The following is a 17,338-nucleotide window of genomic DNA, read 5'->3' on the forward strand; positions in this document are numbered from 1 at the left end:
AAAAGTCACCTCAGGTTATATACTCCCTAAGGTGCACTAGGACTGGTTAGGAAGCTTCTGGAAAATATAAAACTCTAGCTGCTTATACGCTGGAAATAGTGTCTGCAAGTAGCTGACATCACATTACAAAGCATACATGCAATAAAAAATCATGTCTGTGGTTAACCCTGTAAAGAGTTTCTCCTTCATCTAAAATGTTGCACAGGAGTGACACCAAGTGGTGGGAGTGCAAATTACATCCTTCAGTTTCACAGCTAGGAATACATATTACTACCATATTATCATATTTCTCTTCCCCATTGAGGTCAGTAGGAAATCCACACCACACGGGCAGCATTACATGCTTCAGGCACCGGTCAGAAAGTTATCCCTTCAGTGGTAATGAAGGTGCATTCTCAGGTTTTTCCACAAGATGTCACTGTTATGTTCAAGGTTCTGTTGTATGTTGCACAGCTGTAGTGAATTAAGGGTTACTGTTTTTGTACCACGTGGTCTGTGCCAGCCTATGAGAGATGCTGTTCTTTTTCTGCCTACCTCTGCACTCTTTACACAACACAACCCTTAGGGAACAAGTCAATCGAGTCTAGACTAGGGGTGGTAGTGGACACGTATGGAGAACGCAGAGACTTTCTTTCTTAAAGCGACACTCACACTCAAGATGCGGTGCTAAACACTAAAGGGAGGACAAGTCAGAGAACACCATAACCCACACCGTGAACATATCTACACAGTGCAGGGCAGTATCCTAAGCACAGGAACTGATCTGGATAGAGCAAAGCAGCCATAGTCACAGCGCAGGTGACACCGGGACACGCTCGGACACTTGGCTCAATTCAGGTAACCAGGACTGGGGCTTGTGTCACCCATGTAGGACAGGTACCCAGACACTGCAGGGCATAAGGTGATTATAGTGACAAAGTTCGAAACACTGGCACGAGTATTCTTTCATCTTTCAAGTATTTCTTCTTAAATTATATCGTCTACTAAAGTAGAAGCACACTATTAAATTGCAGAGCACACTAATAAATTGGGTTGGGGCTCTCTCCTGACAGACTCCTCTCTACTCTTCTGAACTCTACTCAACCAAACCAGCACCACTGTTCTACCTCAGACCATGATTAAGCGCTACTGCGCGAAACGCGCAGGTCCAGTCATGCATTTCTCAGTTTTTAATGTATGAATAAAAGTTACGTTTTAGCTGCCTATACGTCCTGGAGTGCCGGCTTCCACAACTTGTTCACAAGCATCGTTCTACCTCAGCACCTCAGCAATTCTCAGTACAAATTCAGTGAAATCACGTCTGTATCAGTCACGTATTATACTATTATCCCGTATTACGAGAGACTTGTCAGTAAAGATCAGTTTATTTATTCAACTGGGACTCAGTACTATTGGCACCAGCACCTACACACCGGCTACACCGTCCTTGGGTCATTTCCCCTTTCTGCGGTACCGACAGTCCAGGTGGGTCATATCTCCACTCCGGACCACTGTGATAAGAGCCCAAGGGCCCCATCACAACCCGGCAGGTCACCGACCATTAAGGGTCAATACAGCCAACCACAAAAGACTAGAAGCAGGTGTACCATCACATATGTCTGCTGAGTTAGCACTGGCATCACGACTATACCACTATTTGCTGAGCTATATTCCAACCACTGACATAACATCATCCCCACGGCTGGGCACCACAAGAACCGGTGCACACACCACACGTATACACACACAGAGGACCCATATTATACTGATACAGTGTGACAACCCTTTCTAAGTACAGCGACAGGACACTGATCCTAGGAGCTAACACTCATTGTCCATTAGACTTTACCTTCCAGCCTCACGATGAGATCAGCGTTACGTCTTCTCAGAGACTCCAGGAACCGGTCCTTGTCTCCATCTTTCCAGGATCTCATATAAGTGTAGAGCTGTCGCATCTGGTCTTGGGGGGTCTCCATCCCACGCACTGTGTCACATTCATCACGTCCCAGCAGCTTCCAGCAATAAAGATCATCCAGGATTGGAGCCACATAAATCACCTCTTCTATCAGTGCTACACGATGTTTGTCTACAAAATGCCACAACCCTGTAATGAGAGAAATATTTGAGACGTCCTCCGATCCGCTGACCAGAAACAGTGGCAGAAACTTTCTGAGCGTCATCTCAAGTGTCTGATTCCCAGTACAAGGTATTATCCCTACTGCACTAACCAAACACAGCTGATGGGAAGTAGCAAAAGGGTTAACTCTAAATGTGTTTATTCTCTTGTATGCCTTGTTTTATGCCACCGTCTGTGTAACCAATCCTTGAGCTGGGTACCTCACACTGTTCCCTCTAACCTTTCACAGGCCAGGGATAGTGGTTTTCTAGTATGTTCCTGCCCAATCACAGAGCCCAATGAGAAGTATTTAATCTAAGGAAAACTAGTTTGGGAGGTTTAGTCAGTGTGTATTCTGAGTGTATATCAGAGAGTTGTTCCTGCTGCAGATTCTTTCAGGGCCTGGCCTGGAGGCCAGGTCCCTATTCAGGACTTTATGTCACAGAATTTCTTTTCTTTTCCAAGCACCATCGTAGCCATGTCCAGTTACAGTGTACAGTAGTGAGGCTGAGGTAAAGGGACAACGGTACAACCCTATCCACGATTGGCGGCTATCTTCTATCTCTTCCTGATAACTTGCCAGGATCAAAGACAGTAGCTTCTGTAGGTAAGCGCAACTACAGCTGAAAACTCTACTGCTATATCCCCTTAAGGGTCTCTCCAATGGCTAATTCTACCCACAAGGTGGGGTCTACTTCACTGGATCGTGTACCATTTTGTGCCCACTAGGTGTCACTAAAGTGTCTGTTGTCTTCTATGCAAGGCTGAAGGAGACTAAGGGTTAACTATCATTTGTCACATGTTATGTCTCAACCACTCACAGGTGCAGCTGCTTTCCCTCCTTAGTATTGCACCAACCAGTATTCCTACCAACGTATTTTTTCTGTATTGTAAGTTCTTCCAAGTAAACCGCTCTATTCATTCTAAGCATTGGACTATCCTTACGCATCCGCACCCATACATACCTGTACACTGTCCAGGGTGGGTCCTACACCCCTCTAGGCTACCGTGACAAGTGCCCAAGTGACCCTAAACCCACTCAGCTACCACACCACCATACCAGCTGACCCGGCAGGGAGACCACCAAACCCCATTGTGGCACCGTGGGTATGCCGCACTAACACTCAGCCAGGCAGTGTCCTTTACCTTCCAGCCTCCCGATGATCTGAGGGTTATGTCTTTTCACAGACTCCAGGAACCGGTCCTTGTCTTCATCTCTCCAGCGTTCCACATAACAGCAGAGCTGCCACATCTGGTAGTGAGAGTCCCCCACCCAGCACACTATGCCATATTGTGCACATGGCAGTAATTTCCACTCATATAGATCTTCCACGACTGGAGCCACAGAATAGACCCATGCTATCAAATCATCCTGATATATGTCCGAAAAATGCTCCTGACCTGTAATGAGAGAAATAACAACACTAAGATGTCCTCCGATCTGCGTCATCCTCTTACAAGTTGTTATCCCCGGCTATAGGACGGAGAATAACAAGCAGATCATGGGGTCTGAAATCGTCCCTGGAATAAATGGTGCCACCACAATTGTCCCACTGGTCGGACCCCACTGATCAGCTTGTTCCATCCTATGGATGGGGAGAACCACTTGAAATGGGAATACCTCTTTATTAGGTTACATTTACACGTTCTGTAGTTTTGTCTTGCGGATCCACAATTACTGACAAATTTAGGGCCCATTGATTTCAATTAGGCTCTTCATGTTAACCATATATTTGCGGATCTGCAAACCCCAAAACTTGCATCCACAAAAATTACCGACAAACCCTAGTACGAATCCAAATTGTGGCACAGATTCTCCATTTAGAAGTCTATGGGAGTGTCCGTAATTTTTGCAAATACGTAATTTTGTTTAAAGGTTGAAACGTCCATAACGTTCACAAATCGGTCAAAAATACGGATTTCAGACGCATTATAGATGTATTTTTTTGCGGATTGCGGGCAAAGAGTGTGAATGCAGACATCATATTCAATCCTGAAAAACTACTGAACGTGTGGATGTAGCCCCAATATAGATCACTACATCCCCTCTATAGGTCACTACATCCCCTCTATAGATCACTACATCTCCCCTCTATAGGTCACTACATCTCCTCTATAGGTCACTACATCTCCTCTATAGGTCACTACATCCCCCCTATAGGTCACTACATCCCCCCTATAGGTCACTACATCCCCCCTATAGGTCACTACATCTCCTCTATAGGTCACTACATCTCCCCTATAGGTCACTACATCCCCTCTATAGGTCACTACATCCCCTCTATAGATCACTACATCTCCCCTATAGGTCACTACATCCCCTCTATAGGTCACTACATCTCCTCTATAGGTCACTACATCTCCCCAATATAGGTCACTACATCCCCTCTATAGGTCACTACATCTCCCCTATAGGTCACCACATCTCCTCTATAGGTCACTATATCCTCTCTATAGGTCACTACATCTCCTCTATAGGTCACTATATCCTCTCTATAGGTCACTACATCCCCTCTATAGGTCACCACATCTCCTCTATAGGTCACTATATCCTCTCTATAGGTCACTACATCCCCTCTATAGGTCACTACATCTCCTCTATAGATCACTACATCCCCTCTATAGGTCACCACATCTCCTCTATAGGTCACTACATCCCCTCTATAGATCACTACATCTCCTCTATAGGTCACTACATCCCCCCTATAGGTCACTATATCTCCCCTATAGGTCACTATATCCTCTCTATAGGTCACTACATCTCCCCTATAGATCACTACATCTCCTCTATAGGTCACTACATCTCCCCTATAGGTCACTACATCTCCTCTATAGGTCACTACATCCCCTCTATAGATCACTACATCTCCTCTATAGGTCACTACATCTCCTCTATAGGTCACTACATCCCCTCTATAGATCACTACATCTCCTCTATAGGTCACTACATCTCCTCTATAGATCACTACATCCCCCCTATAGGTCACTACATCTCCCCTATAGGTCACTACATCTCCTCTATAGGTCACTACATCTCCCCGATAGGTCACTACATCTCCTCTATAGGTCACTACATCTCCCCTATAGGTCACTACATCTCCCCTATAGGTCACTACATCTCCTCTATAGGTCACTACATCTCCCCGATAGGTCACTACATCTCCTCTATAGGTCACTACATCTCCCCTATAGGTCACTACATCTCCTCTATAGGTCACTACATCTCCCCGATAGGTCACTACATCCCCCCTATAGGTCACTACATCTCCTCTATAGATCACTACATCCCTTCTATAGGTCACTACATCCCCTCTATAGGTCACTACATCTCCTCTATAGGTCACTACATCTCCATTATAGGTCACTACATCTCCCCTATAGGTCACTACATCTCCTCTATAGGTCACTACATCTCCTCTATAGATCACTACATCCCCTCTATAGGTCACTACATCTCCTCTATAGATCACTACATCTCCTCTATAGGTCACTACATCTCCCCTATAGATCACTACATCTCCCCTATAGGTCACTACATCTCCCCTATAGGTCACTACTACTCCTCTATAGGTCACTACATCCCCTCTATATATCACTACATCCCCTCTATAGGTCACTACATCTCCTCTATAGGTCACTACATCCCCCCTATAGGTCACTACATCTCCCCTATAGATCACTACATCCCCTCTATAGGTCACTACATCCCCCCTATAGGTCACTACATCTCCCCTATAGATCACTACATCCCCTCTATAGGTCACTACATCCCACCTATAGGTCACTACATCTCCCCAATATAGGTCACTACATCTCCCCTATAGGTCACTACATCTCACCTATAGGTCACTACATCCCCTCTATAGATCACTACATCTCCCCTATAGGTCGCTACATATCCTCTATAGGTCACTACATCTCCCCTATAGGTCACTACATCTCCCCTATAGGTCACTACATCTCCCCTATAGGTCACTACATCTCACCTATAGGTCACTACATCCCCTCTATAGGTCACTACATCCCCTCTATAGGTCACTACATCTCCCCTATAGGTCACTATATCTCCTCTATAGGTCACTACATCTCCCCTATAGGTCACTACATCCCCTCTATAGGTCACTACATATCCCCTATAGGTCACTACATCTCCTCTATAGGTCACTACATCTCCCCTATAGATCACTACATCCCCCCTATAGGTCACTACATCTCCCCTATAGATCACTACATCACCTCTGTAGGTCACTACATCTCCCCTATAGGTCACTACATCCCCTGTATAGGTCACTACATCTCCCCTATAGGTCACTACATCCCCTCTATAGGTCACTAATACTCCTCTATAGGTCACTACATCCCCTCTATATATCACTACATCCCCTCTATAGGTCACTACATCTCCCCTATAGATCACTACATCTCCCCTATAGGTCACTACATCTCCCCTATAGGTCACTACATCCCCTCTATATATCACTACATCCCCTCTATAGGTCACTACATCTCCCCTATAGATCACTACATCTCCCCTATAGATCACTACATCCCCTCTATAGGTCACTACATCTCCCCTATAGGTCACTACTACTCCTCTATAGGTCACTACATCCCCTCTATATATCACTACATCTCCTCTATAGGTCACTACATCCCCCCTATAGGTCACTACATCTCCCCTATAGATCACTACATCCCCTCTATAGGTCACTTCATCCCCCCTATAGGTCACTACATCTCCCCTATAGATCACTACATCCCCTCTATAGGTCACTACATCCCACCTATAGGTCACTACATCTCCCCTATAGGTCACTACATATCCTCTATAGGTCACTACATCTCCCCTATAGGTCACTACATCTCCCCTATAGGTCACTACATCTCCCCTATAGGTCACTACATCTCACCTATAGGTCACTACATCCCCTCTATAGGTCACTACATCCCACCTATAGGTCACTACATCTCCCCTATAGGTCACTACATATCCTCTATAGGTCACTACATCTCCCCTATAGGTCACTACATCTCCCCTATAGGTCACTACATCTCCCCTATAGGTCACTACATCTCCCCTATAGGTCACTACATCTCCTCTATAGGTCACTACATCCCCTCTATAGGTCACTACATCTCCTCTATAGTTCACTACATCTCCCCTATAGGTCACTATATCTCCTCTATAGGTCACTACATCTCCCCTATAGGTCACTACATCTCCTCTATAGGTCACTACATCTCCCCTATAGGTCACTATATCTCCTCTATAGGTCACTACATCCCCTCTATAGGTCACTACTACTCCTCTATAGGTCACTACATCCCCTCTATAGGTCACTACTACTCCTCTATAGGTCACTACATCCCCTCTATAGGTCACCACATCTCCTCTATAGTTCACTACATCTCCCCTATAGGTCACTACATCTCCCCTATAGGTCACTACATCCCCTCTATAGGTCACTACATCCCCTCTATAGGTCACTACATCTCCTCTATAGGTCACTACATCTCCCCTATAGGTCACTACATCCCCTCTATAGGTCACTACATCTCCTCTATAGGTCACTACATCCCCTCTATAGGTCACTACATCTCCCCTATAGGTCACTACATCCCCTCTATAGGTCACTACATCTCCTCTATAGGTCACTACATCTCCCCTATAGGTCACTACATACCCTCTATAGGTCACTACATCTCCTCTATAGGTCACTACATCTCCTCTATAGGTCACTACATCTCCCCTATAGGTCACTACATACCCTCTATAGGTCACTACATCCCCTGTATAGATCACTGCATCTCCTCTATAGGTCACTACATCTCCCCTATAGATCACTACATCTCCTCTATAGATCACTACATCTCCTCTATAGGTCACTACATCTCCCCTATAGGTCACTACATCTCCCCTATAGGTCACTACTACTCCTTTATAGGTCACTACATCCCCTATAGGTCACTACATCTCCCCTATAGGTCACTACATCCCCTCTATAGGTCACTACATCTCCCCTATAGGTCACTATATCTCCTCTATAGGGGCGTAACTAGAAATAGCAGGGCCCCATAGCAACCGTTTGACTGGGCCCCCCTTCCTTCCCAACTGACCCTAATCTGTCCACCTGGTGTTGTAAATGATGCTAGCTCAAGGGGCCCAGTGTATTGCAGAAGTGGGCAATGGGGCCCACCTGATGTGGTGGGCCCCATAGCAGCCGCTATGGCTGCTATAGTGGTAGTTACGCCCCAGTCTATAGGTTACTTCATCTTCTCTATTGCAGCAACATCTTCTCTGTTACCAGCAGTGGAAGGAGCACGGAGTACACAATCTTTGGGACTCACATTCACCTATTCCCAGTTCACCTAACAAAATTTAAGTGGAGGACGATGTAGGTCATGTCCGCACATGGGGTCAGGTTGTGTTTAATGGGACGCTGTGATCATTTTCACGCTGAACTAGGAGTTGTCGGTGTTGCACCCAGTTTCTTCTGCCTCTCCTGCTGGCCTTGACAGACAGATTTCTTCATATAGAGAGAGGTCTATTAAAGGGGTAGTGCGGCGCTAAACAATTATTCACAAAATAACACACATTACAAAGTTACACAGATATTATTACAGTAGTGCAGCTATATCTGTCCCCGAGAGCTGCAGGATATAGATATTATTACAGTAGTGCAGCTATATCTGGTCCCCGAGAGCTGCAGGATATAGATATTATTACAGTAGTGCAGCAATATCTGGTCCCTGAGAGCTGCAGGATATAGATATTATTACAGTAGTGCAGCAATATCTGGTCCCTGAGAGCTGCAGGATATAGATATTATTACAGTAGTGCAGCTATATCTGGTCCCCGAGAGCTGCAGGATATAGATATTATTACAGTAGTGCAGCTATATCTGGTCCCTGAGAGCTGCAGGATATAGATATTATTACAGTAGTGCAGCAATATCTGGTCCCTGAGAGCTGCAGGATATAGATATTATTAAAGTAGTGCAGCTATATCTGATCTAGGAGAGCTGCAGGATATAGATATTATTACAGTAGTGCAGCTATATCTGGTCCCTGAGAGCTGCAGGATATAGATATTGCGATGCCCTGGCCCCTGGGGGCCACTTCCGCAGTGCTGGTGTTATGAGCGGGCAATGACCGGGGCAGCTGCAGGGGTTATACTTGTCACGGTATAGGCCTGAGGGCGGCACAGCTGTAGGGCCGGTCTGTGGAATCTGCGGGTGATGATGGGCATGCGATTCTTCGCTGCACCTAGTCAGGGCACCAGTTAGTGGACACCAATGCCAGGGTTCAGTAACAGCGGTTTTATTATAGATGAGGTAACTAGTAGCAACAGTTCTGTCCGGATGCAACCGGGTATATAGCAGGCTTGGACAAATAAAGCAGGAGTGGTGCTGCATAGGCTGTAAGAATACGTGCCGGATGATGGGAGTAGGAGTATGAGAGGAATAGCGTTGCTGGGTGGATTAGCTTGAGAATAATACTTGCTGTGAATCCTTGCAGCGATGAGGAGAGATAACGGAATGACACCCAGATGAGAGAGAAGAATCCGGTCACTTGAGCAGGCAGATACAGCCGAAGACTGGTATATAGCAGCAGACTTAGTCACTCTTCTGTGGGAGAGGATAGAACCACACAACCTCCTTGCTTGGAAGCAGGGGCTGAACTGACTTGTCAGCAGGAAGTGGGAGGTCACATGGTTGCTCCTGGCCAGAGCTAGTCAGCCATTGGAGGGACCATGGTTACAGGTCACGTGATCAACAGCCTTGCATACCACTGTACACTGTAATAATACACAGGAATACATGAGAATACACATGAGAATGCACATTACCAGAGAATACTAGGGGAAAACCAGCAGCAGTTGCAGTGCAAACACTTACCAGAACAGGCATTGACACAGAAATAGAAATGGCCATAATAGGAGTAGTAGTCTGCATGTTCTGGGACACTGCATACCTCCCTAGCAAATTTGAGCCGACCTCGGCGAATCTAGAAGGCAGCAAACATGAATAGACTGGACAATCAAACAACAGGATTGAATGATGAGAGTGAGTGTGATGAAGTGTGTGTTTCCCACGCCCAAGGCACAGGTGAGAAGAGAGAGAGAATGAGAAACCCTAGTGGCAGGACTTCACCTAGGGGTGCCTAACGTACTCTGGCGACCAGGTAGCTAGTGCGTGAACCATCTGACGTGTAAGCCAGGACAACTTAACTGCTGGCGGGTGACCCTCAATATTCCAGCCAGTTAGACAGTAGGTTTTCTGTTAAATGTGTTACCCTACTGGAAAAGAGAACTGTGAAGACCTGTGTACTAGCTTGGCGTGTCTGAGTAGTGTCTTGGATACCTGGAAGAGAAAAGAACAAAATAATAAAAGCAAACATACATGGGGAGCTCCCTTTCATACCACTCAATCACACACACAAGCACTCCACAGGCCAAACACACGAAAAGGTATCCAAGGTGCGATATGTATGGACCAGTGTGAAGGTTAGGTATGACTATGTGTGATAACTACTGTGTTGGGACAAGACAGAGGTAAACAAATACTGGAAACAAAAAGGAAGGGAAACACAACAGACAACAAATACTGCGAGGTCTTGAGGAGAACTGGCTCACATGAATCTGAATGAAAATCTGAGAAAAATCTGCATACGAACTGGCTCAACTAAATCTTTCCAGCTATAGATATGATAATAATACACAATAATGAGACTGGATGAGAAAATACACTCCTACATAAACTGGACTTTCTCTGAGGTATATGTAAACTGACTTCTCTTACTCAGAGGAGGAGCTTTCTGACTTAGGCAAAATACACTGGAAAATATACTGTTTTACAAAAGAGGCACTCTACTCTGAGGCAATCTATGTAACCTTGTGCTTACTCAGAGGAGGAAATACAAAGACTTCGATAACACTGGAATGCAATAGTAGAAAAAAAATGCAATAATGAAATAAGTGCAATAATACCCTGTGTGGAACACACAATCACAGGAAAGTGCATTAGGAAGGAATGGGTTAAGTGTCTCTGTTAGGTAGAGTCTCTTTTAGGCAATTAGAACATCGTCCATGTAAAAGGCTCTGGGACAGGCACTAGAGAACCTTTTGTTACTGTAAGTGTCCATCAGCTCATGGCTGGTTAGTACAGGGAACTTGGTCAGGAGGACCAGGCACGAACCTTAAACGTCGCATAGCAGGAACCTGAAACAAAACAGTTAGACAACAAAACAGTTTAAGGGCTCTGGTCTCTGTAGCGAAGTGGAGGAATTCCTCTGGTAGAGCGCTCAGACCGTCTCAGCGGAGGATCCTCTTCAACAGTGATTGGTGCAGGTACCGGTGGAAGATCACCCCCAGTGTCTGGTTGTAAAGATGGAGTCGTTGGAGGCACAATTGGAGGTGGAGAAACCGCTGAAACGGGTACAAGGAACGCTGGATAGCCTACGGCCATGAGGAACAGTTCAACTTGGAACATTTCTTCCAGAGAGAGAGGTTTAGCTGGAGCTGCTGGGGGAGCCGGAGGCGTGGATGCAGGTACCGGACACGGTGCTGTAAGGCCCTGTAGGTCCTCCTTAGTGCAACGTTTTATCCTATTCCGATGCACCGTCTGTGGGGCTAGCCCAGGCTTTTTGACTTCATACACATCAGTCTCTGGGTAAGGGATAGAGGAGATGACATAGGGCTCAGGCTCCCAAAGGCTTTCAAGTTTGTGAGAGCGATGATATTTCTTTAGCCAAACTTTATCCCCCACTTGTAGTGGTGTGGCATTCGCCCTTAGGTTGTAGGCATCCTCTTGGCGCTGCTGAGCCTCCCCCATCCTCCGGTCAACAATTTCCCGGGCATTCTGGATTCTCCTCTGATGTTCCCGAACCCAGTCCGTTTCAGGTAGGGGGTTGAGGGTGTCAGGAGCTTGGACTCCAAGAGCACGGTCCTGAGGAAGTTGGCCTTGGCGGCCGAACATCAGGTAGAACGGGGAGTAGCCAGTGGAACAATGAGTGGTATTGTTATAGATCTCCACTAGTTCATCCAACAAGTGGGGCCACTCTACTCTCTTGGTCACTGAAGCCGTTCGGAGCATGTTGATAAAGACCTGGTTAACTTTTTCACACAGACCATTCCCTTGAGGGTGATAGGCCGTGGTGCGGAGCTTCTTACATTCATGGTAGGCACACAGCTCCTGGAAAAGTTGCGACTCGAAGGCCGGACCCCGGTCCGTCAGCAGAGACTCTGGGCACGCATAGTGCTTTACATACTCCTTGTAAAAAGTAAGAGCAGTGGTCTTGGCGGTCAAGTCCCTGACAGGTACCACGACTACCCACTTGGAGTAGTGGTCAACCATGGTGAGGGCGTAGGTATACCCGCATCTTGTAGGGGCTAGCTTCACATGGTCCAGGGCGACTAGCTGATTCGGCCGGTGGGAGGTGATTGGATGCAAAGGGGCCCTGACTTCTCTTCCCCCAGCTTTGGAGATATTACAGGCAGGGCACTCAGCACACCAGTTCTCGATGTCAGCCCTCATCCCGATCCAGTAGAACCGCTGTCGGATAGTGGCCTCCGTCTTGTGTACCCCGAAATGACCGGACCGGTCATGGTAGGCATCTAGCACCATCTTAGCGTCTCGTCGGGGAATGAGGATCTGGTGGCACCTCTCCCCAGAGACCGGATCAAGAGAGTTTCGCAGGATCAGTCCCTTCTGTAAGAAGAGCCTCTTTCTTTGCCTCCAGAGTCGCCTGAGCTCGACATCAGGATAGGGCCTCTTTATCCGCATGGGGACCCGACCAGTAGAGAGGTAGTCATAGATCTCCCCCAGGACACGGGACTCTTCCTGGATGGTCTGCCACCTGGCCAAGTCTTGCGGGGCCCTAGGTGGAGGCGAAGGCGTTTCAGGCCCGGCTACATCAATAGCACTCTGGGTAGCGAACCTTTGATAGAAGGGAGGCATTTCTACGTCTTCCCAATCGCTGTCCTCTGGGGCCTCTTCGCCCTTGGATAGTCGGGACAGAAGGTCTGCATTGACGTTAGCCTTGCCACTGCGGTACTTAATTTCAAACTGGAAATTGGCCAGTCGAGAAGCCCACCGCTGCTCCAGGGCGCCCAGCCGAGCAGTGTTGAGATGCGCCAACGGGTTGTTATCCGTATAGATGGTAACAGGGGTGGCAGCCAGGTAGTCCTTGAACTTTTCAGTGACGGCCCACACTAGGGCTAGTAACTCCAACTTGAAGGAGCTATAATTGTTATCGTTCTTTTCAGCACCCCGAAGACTCCGGCTGGCATAAGCTACGACTCTCTCTTGGCCATCTTGAACCTGGGACAGCACAGCTCCCAGGCCTTGGAAGCTGGCGTCTGTGTAAAGCCGGAAAGGAAGGTTATAGTCCGGGTAGGCCAGGATAGGAGGCGTGGTCAACAGGCGTTTCAGGGTTTGAAAAGCAACCTCCTGCCGTTCGGACCACTCGACGGGGAGTCGTCGGTTGTAGCTTTCTCGAGGGCAACCCCGGAGTAACTCATTGAGGGGCTCGGCCACTTGGGCAAAGTGGGGAATGAAGCGGCGGTAATAGCCGGCAAATCCCAGAAAGCTTCTCACCTCCTTGACGGTCTTAGGGGTATCCCAGTGTTCCACAGCCGAGATCTTCTCTGGATCGGGTCGTATCCCCTCAGCACTCACAACGTGCCCCAGATAGTTCACTTGGGGTTTGAGAAGGTGGCACTTGGAAGGCTTGATTTTCAGGCCGTGATCGATTAGGACCTGGAACACTTCAGCCAGATGATGGACGTGATCTTCGTAGGTACGTGAATAGACAATCACATCATCTAGGTAGAGCAGGACACTCTGAAAGTTGAGATGGCCGAGACACCTTTCCATCAACCGCTGGAAGGTAGCGGGGGCGTTGCACAGACCGAAGGGCATGCTGGTGAATTCGAATAGTCCCATGGGGGTGGTGAAGGCCGTCTTCTCACGGTCTTCGGGTGCCATGGGCACCTGCCAGTACCCACTGGTGAGGTCCAAGGTGGAGAAGTAGGCGGCTGACCCCAAAGCAGCAATAGACTCCTCGATCCGGGGCAAAGGATAGGCATCCTTGTGGGTGATTGTGTTTATCTTCCTATAATCCACGCAGAACCGGATGTTACCGTCTTTCTTCCTCACGAGGACAATAGGGGCAGCCCACGGACTCTGACTCTCTTGGATAACGTTAGAGTCTTTCATCTCCTTGAGCAGTTTCTTGACCTGCTGATAGCTGGCAGGAGGGATTGGCCGATGTTTCTCTTTGATAGGCAGATGGTCCCCAGTGTTGATCCGATGCTGGACCAGGTTGGTCTTCCCGAAATCGAGGGAGTGTTTGCTGAAGGCCTCGTGATACCTTTTGGCCACCTTGAGGATGCCGTGGAGGTATTCAAGTGGGGTATTGGCATCGCCAATATGGAGTTCATCCCACCAAGGGGCGAGAGCCCTGTTTGAGTCCCTTTGAGTGCCACGGATGGAACTCTGATAGGCGATGGTCTCCTCACAGATGATGTCCTCAGGATCGAGTTGGTATAACATGGCCACGGTGGTGAACTTGGGTAGGTCAGCTGAGGAGTCTCCAAGGTTCACCAGACGGACAGGGACCTGACCATTGGAGACGGTCACCAGGCTCCTAGCGGCCCTGACAAGAGGTTGCCCCTCAATTTCAATAGCATCCAGAAGGGCCACATAATCAGCATTGTTGAGGCCTGGACGGACCCTGCACCAGATGAGGAACTCACTGTTAGCTGGGATGGTGATCGGACGAGCATCTCTAGTGCGGACACGGCAGATTTCTCCTCGAGGATTGGCAAATTTCCGCTGAGCGTCGAGCACCTTTATGGTCTTCTGAACGGCTTGCCTGTACTGAGGAGACATAGCACAAGACATAGAGGCATTCAAGGCATCCAACACTTCAGTGAATACATGGCGGATAATATTCATGCCTAATACCACGGTCCCACTATCTCCCTGAGCCTCAGTAACAATGATACCCTGACGCGCTAGCTCCCGCTTCCCTATGCAGACAGTGGGTTCCCAGTAACCTAGTTGCACAATAGGACGACCATTACTAGCAATAAGTTTCAGACGGTATTTCTCAACTGGACCTAGGGTTCTCAGATCCCAATGTTCTTCAAACACATGCCTCGGGATAGTGGTAACCTGGGAACCTGTATCTACCAGAGCCTCCAGGGGGACTCCGTCCACCCAGAGAGTCACATGCGGGCATTGTGAGAGGAACCTTGAGAACCACTGTGCTTCCTGCGGGCCTGGATCTCGACCTCCTGGGTGTTGGCCCTCGGACCCAGGGGTAGCCCGTTTAACTGATAGCACTGAGAGCGGTAGTGTCCATGTCGCCTACAGTGGCGGCAATAGGGGCGCTCAGGGGATCTAAGTCTCGGTGGAGGAGGCCGATCGGGAACTGAATACTCAGGGCAGGGGTCCTGTGGTGGTGGAGGTGTTGGATAGGCCCCTTGTAGCCCCCTCAGGGCTTGGCAGAGAGAGTCAACCACTTGCGTAAGGAGAGCAGGGATCGCTGGTGAATTAGCCGGGATAGACTGTTGGGCAGCTTGTATAGCGGAAACTGGTGGAACCATAGTGGGCACTGGAGGTGGGGGTATAGGTCCCACCGGATCCGGGCAATCCGAATCTGGAGTACAGCCGGCACAGGGATTGTCAATGCCAACCACCCTCAGAGCCAGAGTCTTGAAGTCCAGGAAAGGCATTGTAGGGTTTTGGGCAGCTAGCATACGCAGTTGGCTCTGGATGAGTCTAGAGTCCACCCCCTCTATGAAGCGGTCAGTGATCATACTCTCCACAGCTGAGGGGTCTATGGTATCAACCTGTCTCAGGGCCCGGTAGGCAGATTGGAGTGCTAGTGCATAGTCTCTGAGGGTCTCACCTGGCCTTTGTCGTCGGTCATAAAACTTAAGGCGGACCTCCGTGGGTGACTGTACCTCAAATTCTTTACTCAGCCGGGTCAAGATCTGTTGTACATTAGCTTTCTCCGTAGCTGGCCATGACCGCACCTCCTCGGCAGCGGGACCCTCAAGTTGTCCTAGCAGCAACTGCACCTGCTGAGTGGGAGAGAGTGAGACAAGTTCAAGGGTGCGGGAAATTTTTTCCTTGAAATCAGCCAACGTGTGGGGTTCTCCTTTATAACTGGGAAGATTGTTGGGCCCAATGAAGAATGGGACCGCTGCGGTAGCCATAGCAACGGGAGCCGCGGGAAGCCTTCTTCGGGCCGTCGGCGAACTGCCGGACCCGTCAGAGTCACTGTGATGGCCGGTGGACATGACGGGGGGTTCTGGTGTAAGGCGCCTGGAAGAAAGTAGGAGCGAGGAGAGCTTGCGGGAACAGCAGGCACCGATAGGCAGGGTGTCCGGGACCGGAGAGGAATAGGGCGGAAGTCAGCATCAACACTTCCGGCGGTCCGGGCACAATCTCCTTCCCTCCTGCAACAGAGGCTTGGATACTGCAGGGCCGGGGCGGAGCGCGCGCGCGCGCGAAGACAGTGCGTCACCGGCTGACTTGACCCCTTGGCAGGCCGCAGCGCGGCAATAGCAAAGCCTCTGGGGGGATTAGCAGTACAGTTCTGGGGGCACTGACAGTTGGCACAACACAGTCATTCAATCCTGTTCGTGACGCCAAAAATGCGATGCCCTGGCCCCTGGGGGCCACTTCCGCAGTGCTGGTGTTATGAGCGGGCAATGACCGGGGCAGCTGCAGGGGTTATACTTGTCACGGTATAGGCCTGAGGGCGGCACAGCTGTAGGGCCGGTCTGAGGAATCTGCGGGTGATGATGGGCATGCGATTCTTCGCTGCACCTAGTCAGGGCACCAGTTAGTGGACACCAATGCCAGGGTTCAGTAACAGCGGTTTTATTATAGATGAGGTAACTAGTAGCAACAGTTCTTTCCGGATGCAACCGGGTATATAGCAGGCTTTGACAAATAAAGCAGGAGTGGTGCTGCATAGGCTGTGAGAATACGTGCCGGATGATGGGAGTTGGAGTATGAGAGAAATAGCGTTGCTGGGTGGATTAGCTTGAGAGTAATACTTGCTGTGAATCCTTGTAGCGATGAGGAGAGATATCGGAATGACACCCAGATGAGAGAGAAGAATCCGGTCACTTGAGCAGGCAGATACAGCCGAAGACTGGTATATAGCAGCAGACTTAGTCACTCTTCTGTGGGAGAGGATAGAACCACACAACCTCCTTGCTTG

The 17,338-nt window shown here is 48.6% G+C and overlaps 1 protein-coding gene across 1 annotated transcript in view; it reads right to left on the reverse strand.

Moving 5' to 3' along the window:
• LOC138800538 (uncharacterized) overlaps positions 1-17,338 on the reverse strand; it is a 55,343-nt gene that overhangs the window by 34,979 nt on the left and 3,026 nt on the right. Inside the window, exons 2-3 of the mRNA XM_069982289.1 lie at positions 3,242-3,496; positions 1,829-2,083 (exon numbers count right to left, since the gene is read on the reverse strand). Coding sequence (XP_069838390.1) covers positions 1,829-2,083; positions 3,242-3,496 — 510 coding nt within the window. The remainder of the gene's footprint in view (positions 1-1,828; positions 2,084-3,241; positions 3,497-17,338) is intronic.

Source organism: Dendropsophus ebraccatus, chromosome 9 (genome assembly GCF_027789765.1).
Source record: "Dendropsophus ebraccatus isolate aDenEbr1 chromosome 9, aDenEbr1.pat, whole genome shotgun sequence".
NCBI lineage: Eukaryota > Metazoa > Chordata > Amphibia > Anura > Hylidae > Dendropsophus > Dendropsophus ebraccatus.